The sequence below is a fragment of the Triplophysa dalaica genome, chromosome 14, assembly GCF_015846415.1.
Source record: "Triplophysa dalaica isolate WHDGS20190420 chromosome 14, ASM1584641v1, whole genome shotgun sequence".
NCBI lineage: Eukaryota > Metazoa > Chordata > Actinopteri > Cypriniformes > Nemacheilidae > Triplophysa > Triplophysa dalaica.
The window spans coordinates 22517076-22536849 of record NC_079555.1 but is presented as its reverse complement, the minus strand read 5'-3'; the positions used below and the strand labels follow the sequence as shown (position 1 = coordinate 22536849).

The 19774-nt window shown below is 40.7% G+C and overlaps 2 protein-coding genes across 12 annotated transcripts in view; one reads left to right on the top strand and one right to left on the bottom strand.

Moving 5' to 3' along the window:
- Nucleotides 1-19774, top strand: part of ppfia1 (PTPRF interacting protein alpha 1) — a 57150-nt gene that overhangs the window by 27662 nt on the left and 9714 nt on the right. For 4 of the 11 annotated variants that reach the window (XR_008908850.1, XM_056766643.1, XM_056766642.1 and 1 more), the window contains exons 16-25: nucleotides 26-230; nucleotides 922-951; nucleotides 2809-2924; nucleotides 3401-3570; nucleotides 9305-9395; nucleotides 13569-13580; nucleotides 14110-14191; nucleotides 15731-15931; nucleotides 16301-16363; nucleotides 19704-19730. Coding sequence is in view for 10 of the 11 variants with exons in the window: in XM_056766643.1 (XP_056622621.1) it covers nucleotides 26-230; nucleotides 922-951; nucleotides 2809-2924; nucleotides 3401-3570; nucleotides 9305-9395; nucleotides 13569-13580; nucleotides 14110-14191; nucleotides 15731-15931; nucleotides 16301-16363; nucleotides 19704-19730 (997 nt within the window). In the remaining variant the exon portion in view is untranslated. The remainder of the gene's footprint in view (nucleotides 1-25; nucleotides 231-921; nucleotides 952-2808; nucleotides 2925-3400; nucleotides 3571-9304; nucleotides 9396-13568; nucleotides 13581-14109; nucleotides 14192-15730; nucleotides 15932-16300; nucleotides 16364-19703; nucleotides 19731-19774) is intronic. The other 7 variants (XM_056766645.1, XM_056766644.1, XM_056766652.1 and 4 more) reach the window with 5 other exon arrangements.
- Nucleotides 10242-13559, bottom strand: LOC130435802 (E3 SUMO-protein ligase ZBED1-like). Its single transcript, XM_056766653.1, has one exon. The coding sequence runs from the start codon at nucleotides 11998-12000 to the stop codon at nucleotides 11101-11103; it is 900 nt and encodes a 299-aa protein (XP_056622631.1). The 5' UTR covers nucleotides 12001-13559; the 3' UTR covers nucleotides 10242-11100.

The window sequence follows — 19774 nt, the reverse complement described above, 5'->3', positions numbered from 1 at the left end:
AGTTGTGTGTTTGTGTTGTGAGCAGAATGATTCAGGAGGAGAAGGAGAACACTACGCAAAGAGCTGAAGAGATCGAGAGTCGTGTGGGCAGCGGGGATGATCTGGGTGGGCGTTTCCGCTCCATGAGTTCCCTCCAACAGTCTTTCCATAGCTCCACCCACACTGAGCCCTCACCCCCAGGCTCTGGACACTCCACACCACGTTTGGAGCGCATGGGGGTGATGACCCTGGTAAGGCCGTCCATGCACTTCAGTGTGTGTCTTCACACATCTCATTCATGTCCAGCAGTGATCCCGTGAGTGTGTGTTGGAGAAGTGACATGATTAAAACGACCATCCTTCATATGATCCTGGTTTCAGTGTATCGTCCCCTGTGTAGCGTCTATGTGTTTACCAAAGCACATCCTGCTCTCTTCCCTTAATAGACGTGTGAGGAAATGAGCTGTTAGCACACATCAGATAACTGTGTGTTTACTTAATCACTAGCACATGGCATACTTTACGTCTAAAATCAGCGAATTAATTTTCAAATGCTTCATTGTGAAACGTGAAAAGATCAAAGTAACAATAGAGCAAAGACTCAAAAGCTAGAGAAGTGTCCACCAACGGACAAAAGTAAATGATGTGCCTTACATGGAGGCTATCTGTGTTTACACACACAGTTACACTGATGATCATCCTGCATTCACACAACAAAATCACCAGAGTTTATCAGTGATTTCAAAGGAAAGCTGTGTGTGTGAGTGTTTGTGTGTATGTGTGTGCATGTGTATTTGTTGGGTGAATCTTTCCACGGTCACTGAGTTCATTTCCTCTCCCGACTGCTGATGTTTTACTCTGAGCTGCTGCTCTGCTTTTATTTCGAAATGCTGTTAATGTGCTGTTTCTTCCCTTTCTTCATTGCTTACGCTTTCTTCAACAGCCTTCCGATTTGCGGAAACATCGTAGGAAGGTAATTTAGAGCAGATGCGTAGAGCACAAACACCTGTAATTCTTTGTTTAACATTGTTGTATTATCATTGCGGACATCCCCAGCAAAACAATGATTTTACCTGTCATTTGTAATTTCAGTGTACTTGAATCTGAACTGTAATGTGTCTTTGTGAAAGCATTTGCTCATCATACTATTCATTTCAACAAACTGTTAATTTTCTCACTCTCAGGTCATCTGAGATTTTGTGAGTAATTTATCAAATCCAAGCTCTCAAGTGTCATGTCTTTTTTTAAGTTTAAAAAAGCACAAAGAAATCCCTGCACTATACTGACATCTTATGAAGCAAATCTATTGCCTTTCGCAACATATTGTAGCAGATTTTTATTTAATGGTGAACAAAAATTCCAATCAGAAGTGATCTTCCCTACTTTTTCAAAAAAGCTTAGGTGCTGGTGTGTAAACTCTAGTGGTCATAGCGCAGTTGTGTCTCATAATATGGCCGTTTTTAAAATACACTTAGCGAGTAGAGAAGTTAAAACAATATTCTCTTTATCTGGTATGAGGTTTTTCCCAAAGTTCCCTTCAAGTCACAAATTGCGGTTCGGAATTTGCCCTAAAGGGAAAGCACACCGGATGCACAGCGTTATACCAGGACAGATCACAGGTCTATGAATAACTGATGAATAACAAAAAACATCACATTTCTTTTGCACATATACTGTTGTGTCCAAAATAATAGCAGTCTAACATCCCTAACTCAAATTGGATTGTTTACATAATTCTCAGAGTTCCTGTGACTGTACACAACTTGTGTTATGTGGTATGTTGCCAATCATTCAACCCCCGATTTGTTTTACACTGCACACGTTCGTCACCGCAATCCGGGGTTAACCCTGCAAAATCGGTCCTAATCCTGCTTTGGAATCAAATGGTCTACGAGTCATTTGGCACTGGGTCTCTCACAAACTTATGGTGCGTCCCGGCTATCCCTGGAATGTGGTATCGCTGCCTTCAGGGGGATTCTGATTTAGAGGTGTTCAGTCTTAATCCCGTAGACGGTAGGCTCGCTACCAGTGGTTCCTCAGCCAAGAGCATAAACCAGATGTCTGAACCTGCGGTTCCTCCGTACTGAGCAGGATTACTGTCGCAACAACAAAGCATCGGTAGGGTAAAACTAACCTGTCTCAAGACAGTCACAGACTTTGCATGGTGCAGCCAGTTTGTGTACTGTCATAGAAAAAAGATGTCTGAACTTTAAAGATATGGCATGACATTGCGCTGCATGACTGTAGGGAAGGGGTCTCCAACCCTGATCCTGGTGAGCTACTGTCCTGAATATTTCAGCTCTAACCCCAATCAATCACAGCTGAAGCAGCTAATCAAGATGTATAGGTTGCTTGATAATTACAAACGGGTGTATTGTAACAAGGTGGAGCTGCAGTCTGCAGGACGATAGCCCTCCAGGAGCAGGGTTGGAGACCCCTGCTGTTGGGCGACCCCCTTAAGAGTTTGTCCTGAAGGTGAACATTGGGCACAAGTGAACAGAGTGGTTCTCTGCTAGATAAGACACAAAATACATTAAACTCTTCATTCAGTTACATTGAGACAGATTGAAATCAAATGATTCAAGTCATCTTTTTAAAAGCAGAATTGAATTTGCATTTAATTGACACACTCTTGGTTTTGCTGTCGCATGAATACTGCAGCTGTTGATTTGATTTGTTTTGTTTCACTAAATGAAATAAAATGAACAAATCTAAGTAACGTATCACATTTGAAAAGCATAAAAAAATGAAAAAGATGATATGGTTTTAACAGAATGTCAGGACACAAGTATACATTCAGTGACGCTTACATGATCACATTTGTGTTTAGTGTGCACAAGATGATAAAGGGTCTATCAGATGTGAAACGTCTCCTCCGTCCACACCATCTTTTATGAGACTCCATAGAGGAGCACAGCACACATCCAGTCATGAGGACATCAGAAGGTAAGACACATTCTCCTTGAATATACATTGATCTTCAAATAAATGGAGAGTTTCACAAACATTCAAAAATTTCAAAGTTATAGTACATCAAGCGTTTTAGATTGTCATGCCGCAAGCTGAACCTTAGTGCAAAGCAAAACATGGTTGGGAGCTTCTAAAACGTATCCCATTGGTAAATGTCCAGTGGAAGTTACCTGATTGGCTTGAGTAGGCAGTGGACGGAGTCTATTTGTAGATTGTGTAGACGTCTTGATGTTGGAAATGTTTCCACAAATGAATGCCATTAAAGTATATTTGTCAATATTTTTATCTGCAAATCTCATTTTATTTATTTGTGAATTCAATTCCTTTTTGTGAAACGACTAATAATGTTTGCATTTGATGCATTTGAGATAATACCTTTGTTATTTATGCATCATTTATTTCTGTATCATGTTTGTGTGTTTGTTTGTGTGTGTGTGTGTGTGTGTGTGTAGTGTTGGGTTGCATGACGGTCAGTCAAGTAATCCAAGCAGCAGCAACAGCAGTCAGGATTCACTCAACAAAGGTGCAAAAAAGAAAAGCATCAAGTCCTCCATTGGCCGACTGTTTGCAAAGAAAGAGAAGAGCCGACCAAGTCCTGTGACTAAAGAGACGTCCAACCCAGGTATGCCTTTTTCCATCCATCCTCGATCCATCTGATAACTTACCACTGACATCCTTTTGTCCTGGATCCATCCGCTATGGATGGTTCATCCTCGATTCATCCGCTAACTCACTACCGTCATCCGTTCAAATTCGATACATCCGCTAACTCACTACCGTCATCCGTTCATACTCGATACATCCGCTAACTCACTACCGTCATCCGTTCATACTCGATACATCCCCTAACTCACTACCGTCATCCGTTCATACTCGATACATCCCCTAACTCACTACCGTCATCCGTTCATACTCGATACATCCCCTAACTCACTACCGTCATCTGTTAATACTCTATACATCCCCTAACTCACTACCGTTATCTGTTAATACTCTATACATCCCCTAACTCACTACCGTCATCTGTTAATACTCTATACATCCCCTAACTCACTACCGTCATCTGTTAATACTCTATACATCCCCTAACTCACTACCGTCATCCGTTCATACTCGATACATCCCCTAACTCACTACCGTCATCCGTTCATACTCGATACATCCGCTAACTCACTACCGTCATCCGTTCATACTCGATACATCCGCTAACTCACTACCGTCATCTGTTCATACTCGATACATCCGCTAACTCATTACCGTCATCTGTTCATACTCTATACATCCCCTAACTCATTACCGTCATCTGTTCATACTCGATACATCCCCTAACTCATTACCGTCATCTGTTCATACTCGATACATCCGCTAACTCACTACCGTCATCCGTTCATACTCGATACATCCGCTAACTCACTACCGTCATCCGTTCCTACTCGATACATCCCCTAACTCACTACCGTCATCCGTTCATACTCGATACATCCCCTAACTCACTACCGTCATCCGTTCATACTCTATACATCCGCTAACTCACTACCGTCATCCGTTCATACTCTATACATCCCCTAACTCACTACCGTTATCTGTTAATACTCTATACATCCCCTAACTCACTACCGTCATCCGTTCATACTCGATACATCCCCTAACTCACTACCGTCATCCGTTCATACTCGATACATCCGCTAACTCACTACCGTCATCCGTTCAAATTCGATACATCCGCTAACTCACTACCGTCATCCGTTCATACTCGATACATCCCCTAACTCACTACCGTCATCCGTTCATACTCGATACATCCCCTAACTCACTACCGTCATCTGTTAATACTCTATACATCCCCTAACTCACTACCGTCATCAGTTCATACTCGATACATCCCCTAACTCATTACCGTCATCCGTTCATACCCGATACATCCCCTAACTCACTACCGTCATCCGTTCATACTCTATACATCCCCTAACTCACTACCGTCATCTGTTAATACTCTATACATCCCCTAACTCACTACCGTCATCTGTTAATACTCTATACATCCGCTAACTCACTACCGTCATCCGTTCATACTCGATACATCCCCTAACTCACTACCGTCATCCGTTCATACTCGATACATCCCCTAACTCACTACCGTCATCTGTTAATACTCTATACATCCCCTAACTCACTACCGTCATCTGTTAATACTCTATACATCCCCTAACTCACTACCGTCATCTGTTCATACTCGATACATCCGCTAACTCACTACCGTCATCCGTTCATACTCGATACATCCGCTAACTCACTACCGTCATCCGTTCATACCCGATACATCCCCTAACTCACTACCGTCATCCGTTCATACTCGATACATCCCCTAACTCACTACCGTCATCCGTTCATACTCGATACATCCCCTAACTCACTACCGTCATCTGTTAATACTCTATACATCCCCTAACTCACTACCGTCATCTGTTAATACTCTATACATCCCCTAACTCACTACCGTTATCTGTTAATACTCTATACATCCCCTAACTCACTACCGTCATCCGTTCATACTCGATACATCCCCTAACTCACTACCGTCATCCGTTCATACTCGATACATCCGCTAACTCACTACCGTCATCCGTTCATACTCGATACATCCGCTAACTCACTACCGTCATCCGTTCATACTCGATACATCCGCTAACTCACTACCGTCATCTGTTCATACTCGATACATCCGCTAACTCACTACCGTCATCCGTTCATACTCGATACATCCGCTAACTCACTACCGTCATCCGTTCATACTCGATACATCCGCTAACTCACTACCGTCATCTGTTCATACTCGATACATCCCCTAACTCACTACCGTCATCTGTTCATACTCGATACATCCCCTAACTCACTACCGTCATCCGTTCATACTCGATACATCCCCTAACTCACTACCGTCATCCGTTCATACTCGATACATCCCCTAACTCACTACCGTCATCCGTTCATACTCGATACATCCCCTAACTCACTACCGTCATCTGTTCATACTCGATACATCCCCTAACTCACTACCGTCATCTGTTCATACTCGATACATCCCCTAACTCACTACCGTCATCCGTTCATACTCGATACATCCCCTAACTCACTACCGTCATCTGTTCATACTCGATACATCCGCTAACTCACTACCGTCATCTGTTCATACTCGATACATCCCCTAACTCACTAGCGTCATCCGTTCATACTCGATACATCCCCTAACTCACTACCGTCATCCGTTCATACTTGATACATCCCCTAACTCACTACCGTCATCTGTTCATACTCGATACATCCCCTAACTCATTACCGTCATCCGTTCATACTCGGTACATCCGCTAACTCACTACCGTCATCCGTTCATGCTCGATACATCCGCTAACTCACTACCGTCATCCGTTCATACTCGATACATCCGCTAACTCACTACCGTCATCCGTTCCTACTCGATACATCCCCTTAACTCACTACCGTCATCCGTTCATACTCGATACATCCCCTAACTCACTACCGTCATCCGTTCATACTCTATACATCCGCTAACTCACTACCGTCATCCGTTCATACTCGATACATCCGCTAACTCACTACCGTCATCCGTTCATACTCGATACATCCGCTAACTCACTACCGTCATCCGTTCATACTCGATACATCCCCTAACTCACTACCGTCATCCGTTCATACTCGATACATCCCCTAACTCACTACCGTCATCTGTTAATACTCTATACATCCCCTAACTCACTACCGTCATCCGTTCATACTCGATACATCCGCTAACTCACTACCGTCATCCGTTCATACTCGATACATCCGCTAACTCACTACCGTCATCCGTTCATACTCGATACATCCGCTAACTCACTACCGTCATCCGTTCATACTCGATACATCCCCTAACTCACTACCGTCATCCGTTCATACTCGATACATCCCCTAACTCACTACCGTCATCCGTTCATACTCGATACATCCCCTAACTCACTACCGTCATCCGTTCATACTCGATACATCCCCTAACTCACTACCGTCATCTGTTAATACTCTATACATCCCCTAACTCACTACCGTCATCTGTTAATACTCTATACATCCCCTAACTCACTACCGTCATCTGTTAATACTCTATACATCCCCTAACTCACTACCGTCATCCGTTCATACTCGATACATCCCCTAACTCACTACCGTCATCCGTTCATACTCGATACATCCGCTAACTCACTACCGTCATCCGTTCATACTCGATACATCCGCTAACTCACTACCGTCATCCGTTCATACTCGATACATCCGCTAACTCACTACCGTCATCCGTTCATACTCGATACATCCGCTAACTCACTACCGTCATCCGTTCATACTCGATACATCCGCTAACTCACTACCGTCATCTGTTCATACTCGATACATCCCCTAACTCACTACCGTCATCCGTTCATACTCGATACATCCCCTAACTCACTAGCGTCATCCGTTCATACTCGATACATCCCCTAACTCACTACCGTCATCCGTTCATACTCGATACATCCCCTAACTCACTACCGTCATCTGTTCATACTCGATACATCCCCTAACTCACTACCGTCATCCGTTCATACTCGATACATCCGCTAACTCACTACCGTCATCTGTTCATACTCGATACATCCCCTAACTCACTAGCGTCATCCGTTCATACTCGATACATCCCCTAACTCACTACCGTCATCCGTTCATACTCGATACATCCCCTAACTCACTACCGTCATCCGTTCATACTCGATACATCCGCTAACTCACTACCGTCATCTGTTCATACTCTATACATCCCCTAACTCATTACCGTCATCTGTTCATACTCGATACATCCGCTAACTCACTACCGTCATCCGTTCCTACTCGATACATCCCCTAACTCACTACCGTCATCTGTTCATACTCGATACATCCCCTAACTCACTACCGTCATCTGTTCATACTCGATACATCCGCTAACTCACTACCGTCATCCGTTCATACTCGATACATCCGCCCCCTAACTCACTACCGTCATCCGTTCATACTCGATACATCCGCTAACTCACTACCGTCATCCGTTCATACTCGATACATCCGCTAACTCACTACCGTCATCCGTTCATACTCGATACTAGGGGTGTGCGATATGACGATATTAGATCGCGAACGATTAAAATGACTGCACGATCCACTTTTTCGGGAAAATCGTTAAATCGTCCTATATAGTAGTGTTCTATAGAATTCGTCAACATACTTGCGATAGATTGCGCCATGTTAACAAGCTCGTATACGTTGCTTGTGAATTCAGTAAGATTAAGTGACGGGGTCAGTGAAGATGGAGGGAAACACGGAGGACTTGGTCCCTAAAAAAATTCTACATCAGTAATATTGAAATGGTTTGGGTTTTCCCCAACTGACACGGCCCAACCAACAGTTATTTGCAAATGTGGCAATGATAAGATTCGAGCGTCGTAAGGCAACACAACGATCCTTTTTAACCACCTCAAAATAAAAGGGACTGAAAGAGTATGCCGACAGTCAAATTATAAAGGGATCCCACGCGAGTAAATCAGGTACAACCAAGCATACGGAAACTAAAAGGCTTAAACAACGACTTTAGCGAAAGAACCATTTGAGAAAAAAAAACTCGTATCAGTATGACAGAATGAACAGCCGCTGGAAAGATGTCACTGACGCGGTCGCATTTTACCTGGCCAAAGACATGATTCCCATAAAGACTGTGGAAAATGAGGGCTTTAAAAACTGCTCAAAGTCGTAGATCCACGTTACGAAATACCCAGCCAAAAATATTTATCCTCCACGCCCATTCCACAGCTTTACTCCGAGTGCCGCAACAAGATGAAAAACAAAATTCAAAATGTAAAGTTTTTGGCTAACAGCTGATTTATGGTCTTGCACTTGCATTTAATATTAACTTGATTAAAATATTCTTCAAAATATAAATGGTAAAGAGTATATTTTTATATGGGGACTTAGTTTGGCTGTATTGAAGCCCCTTTAATTTGCAAAATAGTCTTAAAACCAACTTGAAGAAGAACCGCGATAAAATCGTGAATCGTGATCTATCTGGAAAAAATCGTGATTTGAATTTTTTTTCTAGATCGCCCACCCCTACTCGATACATCCGCTAACTCACTACCGTCATCCGTTCATACTCAATACACCTGGTAACTCACTGCTGTCATCTGTTTCTGCTTGACCCAAACATTAATTGAATTTTCATTTATTTATGATGACCAATATCACAAACAAGTCTCTGCATCCTAACGTTCAAATGCTGTATTGTATTTATCTGATAACAGGTGGTTTATCTGATGGAGGAGGATCTCAGGACTCCGTGACACTTAACAAATTCACTGGACCTGCGGACAAGAGCAGGAAAGTGCAGAAAAAGTGAGTCAATAACGCATCACACTACAGTAGAGGCACCAGATACTTCTATGGTAGGAACTAGGGATGATTAATTTGGTAAATTTCCTTAACCAACACTCTTTATCTGTTCATTAGTCGCTAATTGATACGATTTTAAAATTAAACATTTAAAATAAATACATGCTGGATGTACCTCGAAGGATGTGTTCTCCCGAGGTCGAATTTGTCAGACATATAGTCCTTCAAATGCGACATCTGAGGATGCAGACTTCGAAAATTGACCCGTTAAAAATACATACTTTTTTCAAAATGTATTTAAACGTGTAAACAGCTGCATACAGAGTAGATCAACAAACAGCACATGGATTCACACAATATAAAATGTTAATGAACCTGCAGCATTTTGGGACAATTAAAACAAAAATAATATAAATAAAAAGCATAAAAAAACAGGCAATAAATCTCTTAACAAATTACGACAACACGAAAACTCAGACAACCGTTCTTTTGGTCAATTAAATATAGCAGGCCGACCTCAATACAAAGCTTGACCAGTTTATTTAAAACAGTAAGATGTTGACATGTTTATGGGACAATCTGGAGCCTGTTGACAGTCTATGTTGCTTGGCCTTGCTGCGCACATGATGTGACCGTTTAAAGCAATAAACTTGGCGAAGCAGTGGGTTACTGGTACATTTTATAACAGCTAAGGGTTTTTTTAACTATGCCCCGAAGCTGCACTGTAACCCACTGCTTTGTGGGGCTTATTACTTTATTCTAATAGCGTAATGACTGTGTATGTTAAAATAGTGATTAGGAAACTTAAGTTAGCACTGCTGGCTAGTGGCTAGTGTTGTTTTTCTATGATTTACGAAAAATGTAATCCTCAACAAAATATTGATCTTGAGGTTTTCTTTTAAACATTTGGGTTGAAATGTTTCCCACTGTCACAGCTGATCCTGTTTGTGTCCTCTTGTGTGTGGTCAAAGTGCTGATTGGCTCTTAGAACCAGATTATAAAGTGATTTAGTTTCCTTAAAAAAAAAATGTTTTAAAATAACGAAAAGCTGAGTTTTGACAAACCTTTTCGATTGAACTGTATAATTCTTAGGCGACGAATTGTCCAGTTTTGTCAAGTGGTTTGTATGTTCAGATTTTAATCTGACTTGAAATGGTTTTGGAGGGCATTTACACTTGAATGCATCTGCATCTATTTCTCTTTCACCATGCAGCAAACTAAAATGATGTATATTATGTAAAAAAATTAGTGGTGGGCCGTTAACGGCGTTAACGGCGTTAACGCAGTGAGACTATTATCGCGCGTTAAAAAAATTGTCGCCGTTAATCTATTCTCAAAGTTGGGTTGGGAGCTGGGTCTATACTAGGGCTGCACGATATTGGGAAAATATGCGATATGCGATAACGTTTTTGAATATTGCGATAACGATATTTCTTGCGATATAACATTCCCCCAGAGAAATGCTATTTTGTTTATAATTTATATAAGTAATAATCATACTAAAATAAACAGGTAATAGATATTCCTCTAATCTAAAAATCATGTCTAGTCTACATGCAACTATATTTATATTTATGCATTTAGCAGACGCTTTTATCCAAAGCGACTTACATTGCATTCAGGTTAAAAAAAAATGTCAGTATGTGTGTTCCCTGGGACACTTTACTAACTATACAAACAACTACCGTTTTTTTCCGTTTTAATTTTATTATTGCAAATATAAACACTCACCGATGGCCAGATGCAAGCGGTGTCCAAAGCATTGTAGTCTGACCCAATTATTAAGTTCGGTAGCTTTCACCACATTAGCGCCGTTGTCGGTTGTAATGGACACTTGATTTTCCTCTTTTAAGTTCCAGCTGGCTAAAACATCCCGCAGCCCATGGGCTATGTTTTCACTGGTGTGGGATTCGGGGAAATACACAACACCCAGACAGCGTGTTTTTAATTCAAAGTCTTGAGTAAGAAAGTGAACGGTGTAGCTCATGTAGGGCTCAGTGGTACGACTGGACCACAGGTCAGTGGTGCTAGCGTAGAAATCCAATTGGCGCAGCTCGGAGCTCACTGTCTTCACACAGGTGTCGTAAATCTGTGGAATTGCGACATGAGAAAAATAATTTCTCGATGGCAGCTGATATCTTCGGTCTAATTTGTTAATTAGACCCACAAAGCCTTCTTTGCTCACAGTGTTAACAGGCATCATGTCTTTAGCTAAAAAGCGTGTGACAGCATCCGTTAATTCCTTGTGGCGTTTCGACGTTTTCCCGTAAGACGTTGAATTTGTAAAACTTTGATCGATGGTTGTCTGTACGGCTCCCTTATTGTTACTTGGCTTTTCGTTAGCAGTTTTGGTGGATATTGCCTTACACTTTCGAAAGTCTTCAAATAGCTCCCTGTGGTTGTGTTCCAGATGACTGTGGAGATTAGTTGTATTTCCTCTCGACGTAACCACAGTTTTTCGGCACGACTTACACAGTACCTGCATTTGTGACACGTCTTCTCTCTTGAAGCCAAAATACTGCCATATTTCAGACGTGCATTTCTTTTTAGGCACAAGTTCTTCGCTGATGTCATTTTCCTCGCTTGTATCTAACCTTACTCCTGCCATATTTATTTTCCACTCTATGCTCTGAGCCGCTAGGTTCACCTTTCGACCCTCTAGCCAATAGCATATAGCACCTTAACTACTTGGAGGCGGGTATAAAGATAGTAAAGCGGCAAGCCCCATCTGATTGGTCAAATTTGGACAACCTACGCATGCAACACACAGATGCTTGGCACAATAAATTACACTTATCGCAACTCTCTGCGATACGTATATCGCATATACTATTATCGCGAGAACGATAATTTTTCGATATATCGTGCAGCCCTAGTCTATACTACGCAAGCTATGATGTCTTTCACCTTGATATTTTAGCGCGGATGTATACCAGCTTAACTGCACTGTACGGAGCGAGAACGAGATTTTTAAACTCGCGTGATTCGCGTCATTCGCGGAAGCGGAAGCAGAAGCCGCCTCATCATCTCATAAGCAGGGCTTCATTCGCGCGATTCGCGCAGCAAGTAGGTCTATTGGCTCTTTGCATTAACATATAAATCACTCGCGCTTGACACGCCATTCGCGTTTGGTCTGAACACAACATAACGTTACTGTGAAATTACCGCATCAAACGTGACGTGCTAACATGGATGCAGCTATGAAGCCGCCGGGTTTGCTTCAGGGAACATTAATTTTTAAGAAGCTTCCCAATAGAAACATCGACAAGACTAAGGTTGTTTGCACCTTGTGCAATGCGGAATTGGTTTAAAAAAAACACTTTCTCTCAACAGGTAGTGGTCTAGCTTTAGTTAAAATCAGTAACTTTGTATTGAGATCTAATGTATTATGGCTCCTGTATGACATATTGCTTGTTGCTCCCTCACTCTTTGTAAGTCGCTTTGGATAAAAGCGTCTGCTAAATGACTAAATGTAAATGTACTGTAGGAGCTCTTCCAGTCTCAAGTACCACCTAAACGCAAAGAATCCCTTAGCTAATGCGGAAGTAAACACAAGTTCATTTTCCATCCATCCATTTTCTACCGCTTATCCGAACTACCTCGGGTCACGGGGAGCCTGCGCCTATCTCAGGAGTCACAAGTTCATTTTATTGAACATAATTTAATTTTCATCACCAATTATCATAGTAGAACAGCTTTCTCAAGCAGTTTGTGATGCATTTTGGAAACAGGAGATGAGCCCCTGGTCTAATGCGCCACCTGGCTTTAGACACCCGTTCTCAAAGACTTACTTTTAGTCATTATTTGGGTAGCACACATTCTGAATGCCTTCGGCAGAATTCAAATGAGCCATTTTAATCTAGATTAAAAAAATTAATCTATGCCCACCACTAAAAAAAATATATTATTATTATTATTATATGTTTTAATAAACACACCTTCAAAACCATTTAACAGATTTTTAAGGTTGAGTTAATAACGAGCTGTTTCTTCAAATGTGAAGTGATGGGTGTATTACTGTTTGTGGAAGGTCCAGTTAAATGTCATGCCGCTGTTGTGTTTTAAACCACAAAACATATCAAACACATTTAATGTCTCATTAATTTCAGCAGTCTTCTGTCATCTCATTCTGTGTTTTTTCCCTTTTTTCATTTCACCCCTTTGTGTCCTTTTTAGCCCCAAATCCGGGTAAGTGTGTTCAAAGTGTGTCCAGCATGAATGTGGTGAAGCACGTTTGTTTGAATTCTACTAACCTCCTCTGACAAGATTCACTGGGAAGACTCTTAATCGGGACAGTTTTATAATGTTTAACCACAGATACAGAAGGCCACCTGTATGAAATGTGCATAGATGAAATCCTCATATTTGGAGGTTTAATCCAGTCCACTGAAATTCCCTCTGTGGGCCCCGTCCAATTTGAACAAAACTTGTTGATATGTGACTATAAAAGGGTTTATTTGATTGACAGTAGGGTGTTAAAAATCAGCTGCAGAGCTGAACATTGTCCGGTCGAGTTTCCCATCGAGTCTATGAACTGATTCAAGCCTGTTTATTGGCTAACACTACGTTTTAAAACTGCCTTTGACCTTTTTATCTTGTCTATTTGAAACTTGTTTAATGACTGCTTTGTTTTCTATACAGAAGCATGTTGTGTTAGGAGGGGGTTGTTGAAGGATGTTGTTTTATACACTAGAATGAGGCTTTCATGTTATTTCAGGCATGAGTTACTGGAGGAGGCTTGTCGGCAGGGTTTGCCCTTTGCTCAATGGGATGGACCCACTGTTGTTGTGTGGCTCGAGGTAAGTTTTGTGTGAGTGCGTGTGTGTTTGTGCGTGTGAGTGCGTGTGCGTGAGTTTGATGAAAACACAGCTACTGGCCTGTCTAATGAGATTACACATATATTTTCAATGGATTCATCAAATACAGTCTGGTCATTCCCCGTCAACTCAACTTTTTATTTTGATTATTCTTTTTTTTGGGTGCAAAATATACTAAATTATGGAAACATGGTTGAATATTTACAGGGTAAATGATGTCAAAATGACAATTTTCACTGAAACATTTGGAGCCACATTACTGGTGGATGAAACATCAGGTCAGCGTCATTGTTTTAGTTTTACACACAAATACTGAATCTATCAGAAGAATCTGTTGACTTGCGCGACATGCCAATGGTTACAGTTTTGATTTCTTTTTTCCAATGATTGTTTTTAACATTCTGTTTTACAACAAACTTGTGTTCAGATTAGTGCTCTCAGTAGATTAAAAACATTATTCACACATACCATGAATGTTTTAAAATATACTTTTACAATCTAATTTCACATTTAATCTCTAAATAAATGAACGTAGAAATAACATCATTTTATGAATGAAAGACAACATTCTGATATGAGTACTGCAACTGATGTCTCTATTAAATTGATTATTTTTATGTATTTGAACATTCATTAAAGCCATTCAACATTGAAGTACTGTTTGATTGAGAGCTCTCAGCTAGGAAATACACAGAAATTGAATGAAGTTCTCAAACACTTTATGGTCTATAATGCTAAATTAAATACAGAACTAAAGCTACAAAACAAATTGATTTCCTGTTTACTTTTGTTCTTTGATGAACATTAGTCACAGGACTCACAGCAGCAGGTTTAAGAGCGCTGCCGCTCTACACAGATCTGACGCTCTTTCAGGAGTTTATTTTACAGGTTTTAGTCTGTGCTAATGAAAATTCTGGACAAAATGGGCTTTCTGTCACAATCTTGTGTGGTTATATTTATGAAAGAGAAGTTAATGCTGCTGTGATGTGCTGTCTGACAGAGATTCAGTGACGCAGCCTTTAGCCAGTGACCGTGAAAACCAGACGGGACTGCTGTCAAGTTGTACTGCGTCCCTCAGTTAAAAGCTGTCTATCTATACTGAACATTGAGGCTTCACATGAAGAGTGTTATTATATGATGTAACACTAGACAAATGATGACAAAACAAGGGGATGCTGCGTTATCTGAATTACATATTTTTAACATGTTTATTTAAAAAACTGAATCTCATGCGTTTGAAAGTGGACAGCCCTTGTTCTGACCAGTGTTTGGTGTCACTAGTTACGCAGTCATTAGTTACTGTAATTTAAAAAAGTAAATATGGTAAACCATGGTTGTTTTCAAATGTGCTATATAAATAAAATTGAACTTGAACTTAAAAAAGGTGCTTCAAAAGGTTCTTTGATGTCATAGAAGATCCTTTGGTTCCATAAAGAAATTAAAGGTTCTTCAGATAATAAAAAGTAATAATGTTGTCTCAAAAGCTTCTTGATCAGTCATCCTGTTTTTTTCCCTGGACAGCTTTGGGTGGGAATGCCTGCGTGGTATGTGGCGGCCTGCCGTGCCAATGTGAAGAGTGGTGCCATCATGTCTGCCCTGTCTGACACAGAGATCCAGCGAGAGATAGGCATCAGCAACCCTCTACACCGCCTCAAACTACGTCTGGCTATTCAGGAGATCATGTCTCTCACCAGCCCTTCAGCTCCACCTACCTCTAGAACGGTACCAAAGATCTTCTGAAATACACAGTCGTCTAACAGAACACAATAAACCCACACGCTGTGAGCATACACATCAAACACATCTGCTGTAGGGTTTATGCCTTTGTCTTGAGAAGACCTTTGCACCCTTCAGAACATCGCTCATTCACAGACACACACAACACAACACATTTCACAGGGCTTCAGTTTTACTCTCTCACTCATTCTCTCTCTCTCTCTCTCTGTCTCTCTTTCACTCTCTCACTCACTAACAGCTGATGGCATGGGTTTGACCATCTAATATTTCTAATATTCTTGCTGCTAAATAACAAAGTCTTCTCCTCTCTTAACATGCACATGTTAATGTCATCACTCACACGTGTGCTGATAGTCTTCTGGAAATGTCTGGGTCACACATGAGGAGATGGAGAGTTTGAGCGCCACACCAGTCACGGTCAGTCACTGTTCAGCCCGTCTCAGAACTCTTGTCTCACAGACACAAATAAACTGTGTGTTGAGCGCTTTGGTTCTTCTGCTGCGATACATCAACATCACCGCCATATTAGTCCTGCACAACAACCTTTACATTACTCAACATGTTTCAGTGGTTTATGATCTATGTGGAGTACAGTTACATTATTAGTCAAAAATCAACTCGGAAGCTCTTGCTACTACACAAGGTTTAAATATGCTGAGCCTCTGCTCAGATCTGTTCTGTTCTGTTCATGTAAGTGTGCTTCAGTGATATCAGAAAATGAATTCAAAACTGAATACTGAGGGGTTTAAAAAAGCATTTTTCATCATGTGACGCAGTTGTTTCGGCTGCTCTCCTGTTTGATAGCATTCATGTCGGTTGATGTATACTTTAGATCTCATTCTAGGAAATGTAATATTTAATTTCTCACAGTTATTGCAGCGGAGCGTGAGATAATTTCAGTGTCACCTCATTGTCCGTCCAGAAAAAGAAACTGTCATTACTCCACATTTCCACGGCATAATAAGGCAGAACGTAAACGAAGGGCTGACAGAAATGACACCTGTCTTATGTTTTACTCATGGATCAAAACGTTTTCAGATGTTTCGGTGTGGATGGGAAGAGTTTGGAAAAGGTGAGCGTGGAGTCCGTGGACTAAGAACATTTGGAAAAGTGTTTTTAAAAGAAAATGCACTAGTGAAGTTCTTGAATGTTTGACACTGTGTTAGGATTTTACAAACACAGTCTGCGTGAGAATGATGTTGACAGTGTGAAAGGAACCTGACATAACGTCATTAATATTCATGAGAAACACTGATAATATGAAAAAGCTCCCATTTTATAGTTTTATTTGTCTGAATTATTGAACATATTAATGATTCATGTGAGACACATTACTGTATTAACCTGAGGTGAAATGACAATTATTGGTTTTTGTAGCAGTACAGCCTTTAAACAAGAATGATGATAAGAGCAGTAGGTTATAATAGCCAAGGAAAGATTTCTATTTATTTTTTAATATTCAAAGTTTCAGTGGAGCAGTTCTCACGGTGTTGAGATGATTTCTTCCTGCCGCTGGAGATGCGGTGGATGTGTTGTGTGGGCATCATCAGAGAGCGATGTTTAAAATACCTTCACACAGCACCAGAAAACAGTAGTCAGTCCTTTATTTCAGTCCTTAATGAACTTCACTTATTCACAAGAGTGACCACTGTATTCTGTGCTACAAACCGACTTATTTGTCGGTTAATCATTCATATAAATGACATCCTGTGGCTCTACTGTATCTGTGTGTTGGTGTGAAGCCTGCAGAGTGCTAGATCTAAAGCCATAGCTGAAGAAAATTACCACATTCACATCGTGGATTCAAGTCATTTCATGCACAGAAAGTTGTGAAATATAAAGTCTTAATATCTATGAATCACTTCTCAAGTCTAACCAGAGACGAAGCATTTCTGTACCCCACATAAATAGTGAATCAGTGTAATCGCTTTGAGAATGGTGGACGTCACTTGTTTGTCAGGACTGTGATGGTGGTGCCGTTGATGTACAATGCAGCAGCCAATGAGATATAAGCACTCTTATCAGACTCTTCATTTGTTCTGTGTACTTTTGTACTTGTGTGTACTTATTTCTGAACTTGCATGTATTTTGTTATTTCACATGTGATGTGTGTTGAATCGAGCCAGAATGATCATTTTGATGTTCGTTATTATAATAATAAGGCCTAGCTCCCTTACTTTAGCTTTCATTTCTTTAGCTTTTACATTTATTCTGAGACAAAGCGACTTGAAACGGAGAGAGTCACAAATGCTATTGCGTAGAATCACACAAAAAGTATTATAGTAGATCCAATTTTGTAACGCTTGCTTACATTTTAGCTAACATGCAATAGTAAATGCTGTGTAACACGTCACATGCTAATATATATTTAAGAATATATAAGACACTTTTTACACAAATAAAGCTAGATGAATGTATATAGTTACCACACAAGTTGACAAAGCTTATATCATTTATTCTTAAGACAATATTTAAGAACTTCTTAAGAAATGTTTGAGAATCCCACTTGTTTTTAAGAACTTCCAATATGTTATCTTAAGAACAATCCTATGTTTTGTGAATCCAGCTGCAGGTGTCGATGAAGCCAATGAAAAATTGGCTTCATTTTTGTCATACAAAGTGTGATTTTGTTATTTAGTATGTATGTGTATGTGTACGGTCTGGTGCATTCCCTCATAGTGCACTCCGTCTGGCTTAGGTCTGTTTGACCGCTGCATTTATTTCTGCAATACACAGTCTGCTCATCTGCAACACATCTTGTAGATGTCTGCTGTCATAGGCCCGGTTTACACTGCAGGTCTTGATGCTCAATTCTGATTTGTTGCCTATATCCAATTTTTTTGACCGTCCGTTTACACGTACTTTAAATTGTGACACATATCTGATTTACGTGCATGCATGAACGTGGGTTATTGAGCCAAGAATACTCTCGAGCCATGATGGACGCATGCAAAATGTGCTTGATGTTAGCTATGCGATATATGACAAGTTCACCAAACATTAAATTGATTTTGAGGGGCGGTGGAGGAGTAAAAGAGCCATCATTGCAGCCTACGCATATGCTCTGATTGTTTAATCAAATTGTTTAAGGTCTGTGATTTAACCGCATCCACACGTTCTTCCTCCTGATCAGGCATCTTAAAACTGTGGACAAGTACCAAATTGTTGCCGTTTTAATTATGTACAGACACAATGCCTCAGTAAATCTGATCTGCCTGTTTACATGACAGTCACATTGACACATATCTGATTTATTTCCACATATGAATGAGGCCTGTAACTGATCTCGAAATATCCCAATGAATGCGTTTTTTTCCTGTTTACATTATGGTGGGTCATATCCCATCTGTGTCACATCGGAGGAAACAATTGGAATTGGGTCTCATTTAACTGGCAGTGAAAACGGGACCTTATAAACCTCTAGAAGACATCTGTGAGATGTGTATGAAGGAGAATGGATGTAAAACAGCTCTTTCTAAGATGTTCAGCAGATGTTTTTACACTCCAGATGTTTTCCAGATCTTTAGCAGATGTACGTGTGCTAGCTGGGTTCTCTAGAGAGCAAACATTAATGTTTGTGGTGAAATGTTAAGCTTGTTTGTTTTTTGGGGGGATATCAGCCTTTATAAACAATGATGTGTTTGTCCACGATTGTTTGTCAGCTGTAGTGTAGTTTGTTGGATTTAATAGTGGTGCATGTTACGACTAATAAATGACAAAAGATCTTTCACTTCACATGCTAACCTGCTAACACCAGGAGGACGAGGAGGGCAGCTGGGCCCAGGTCTGAACATCTTACACACTACATCTTTGTGTAGCAATGTTGTC

Excerpts from the sequence above, each read along its gene's own strand:
- LOC130435802 (XM_056766653.1), bottom strand. The coding sequence starts at position 12,000 with ATGGCAGGAGTAAGGTTAGATACAAGCGAGGAAAATGACATCAGCGAA.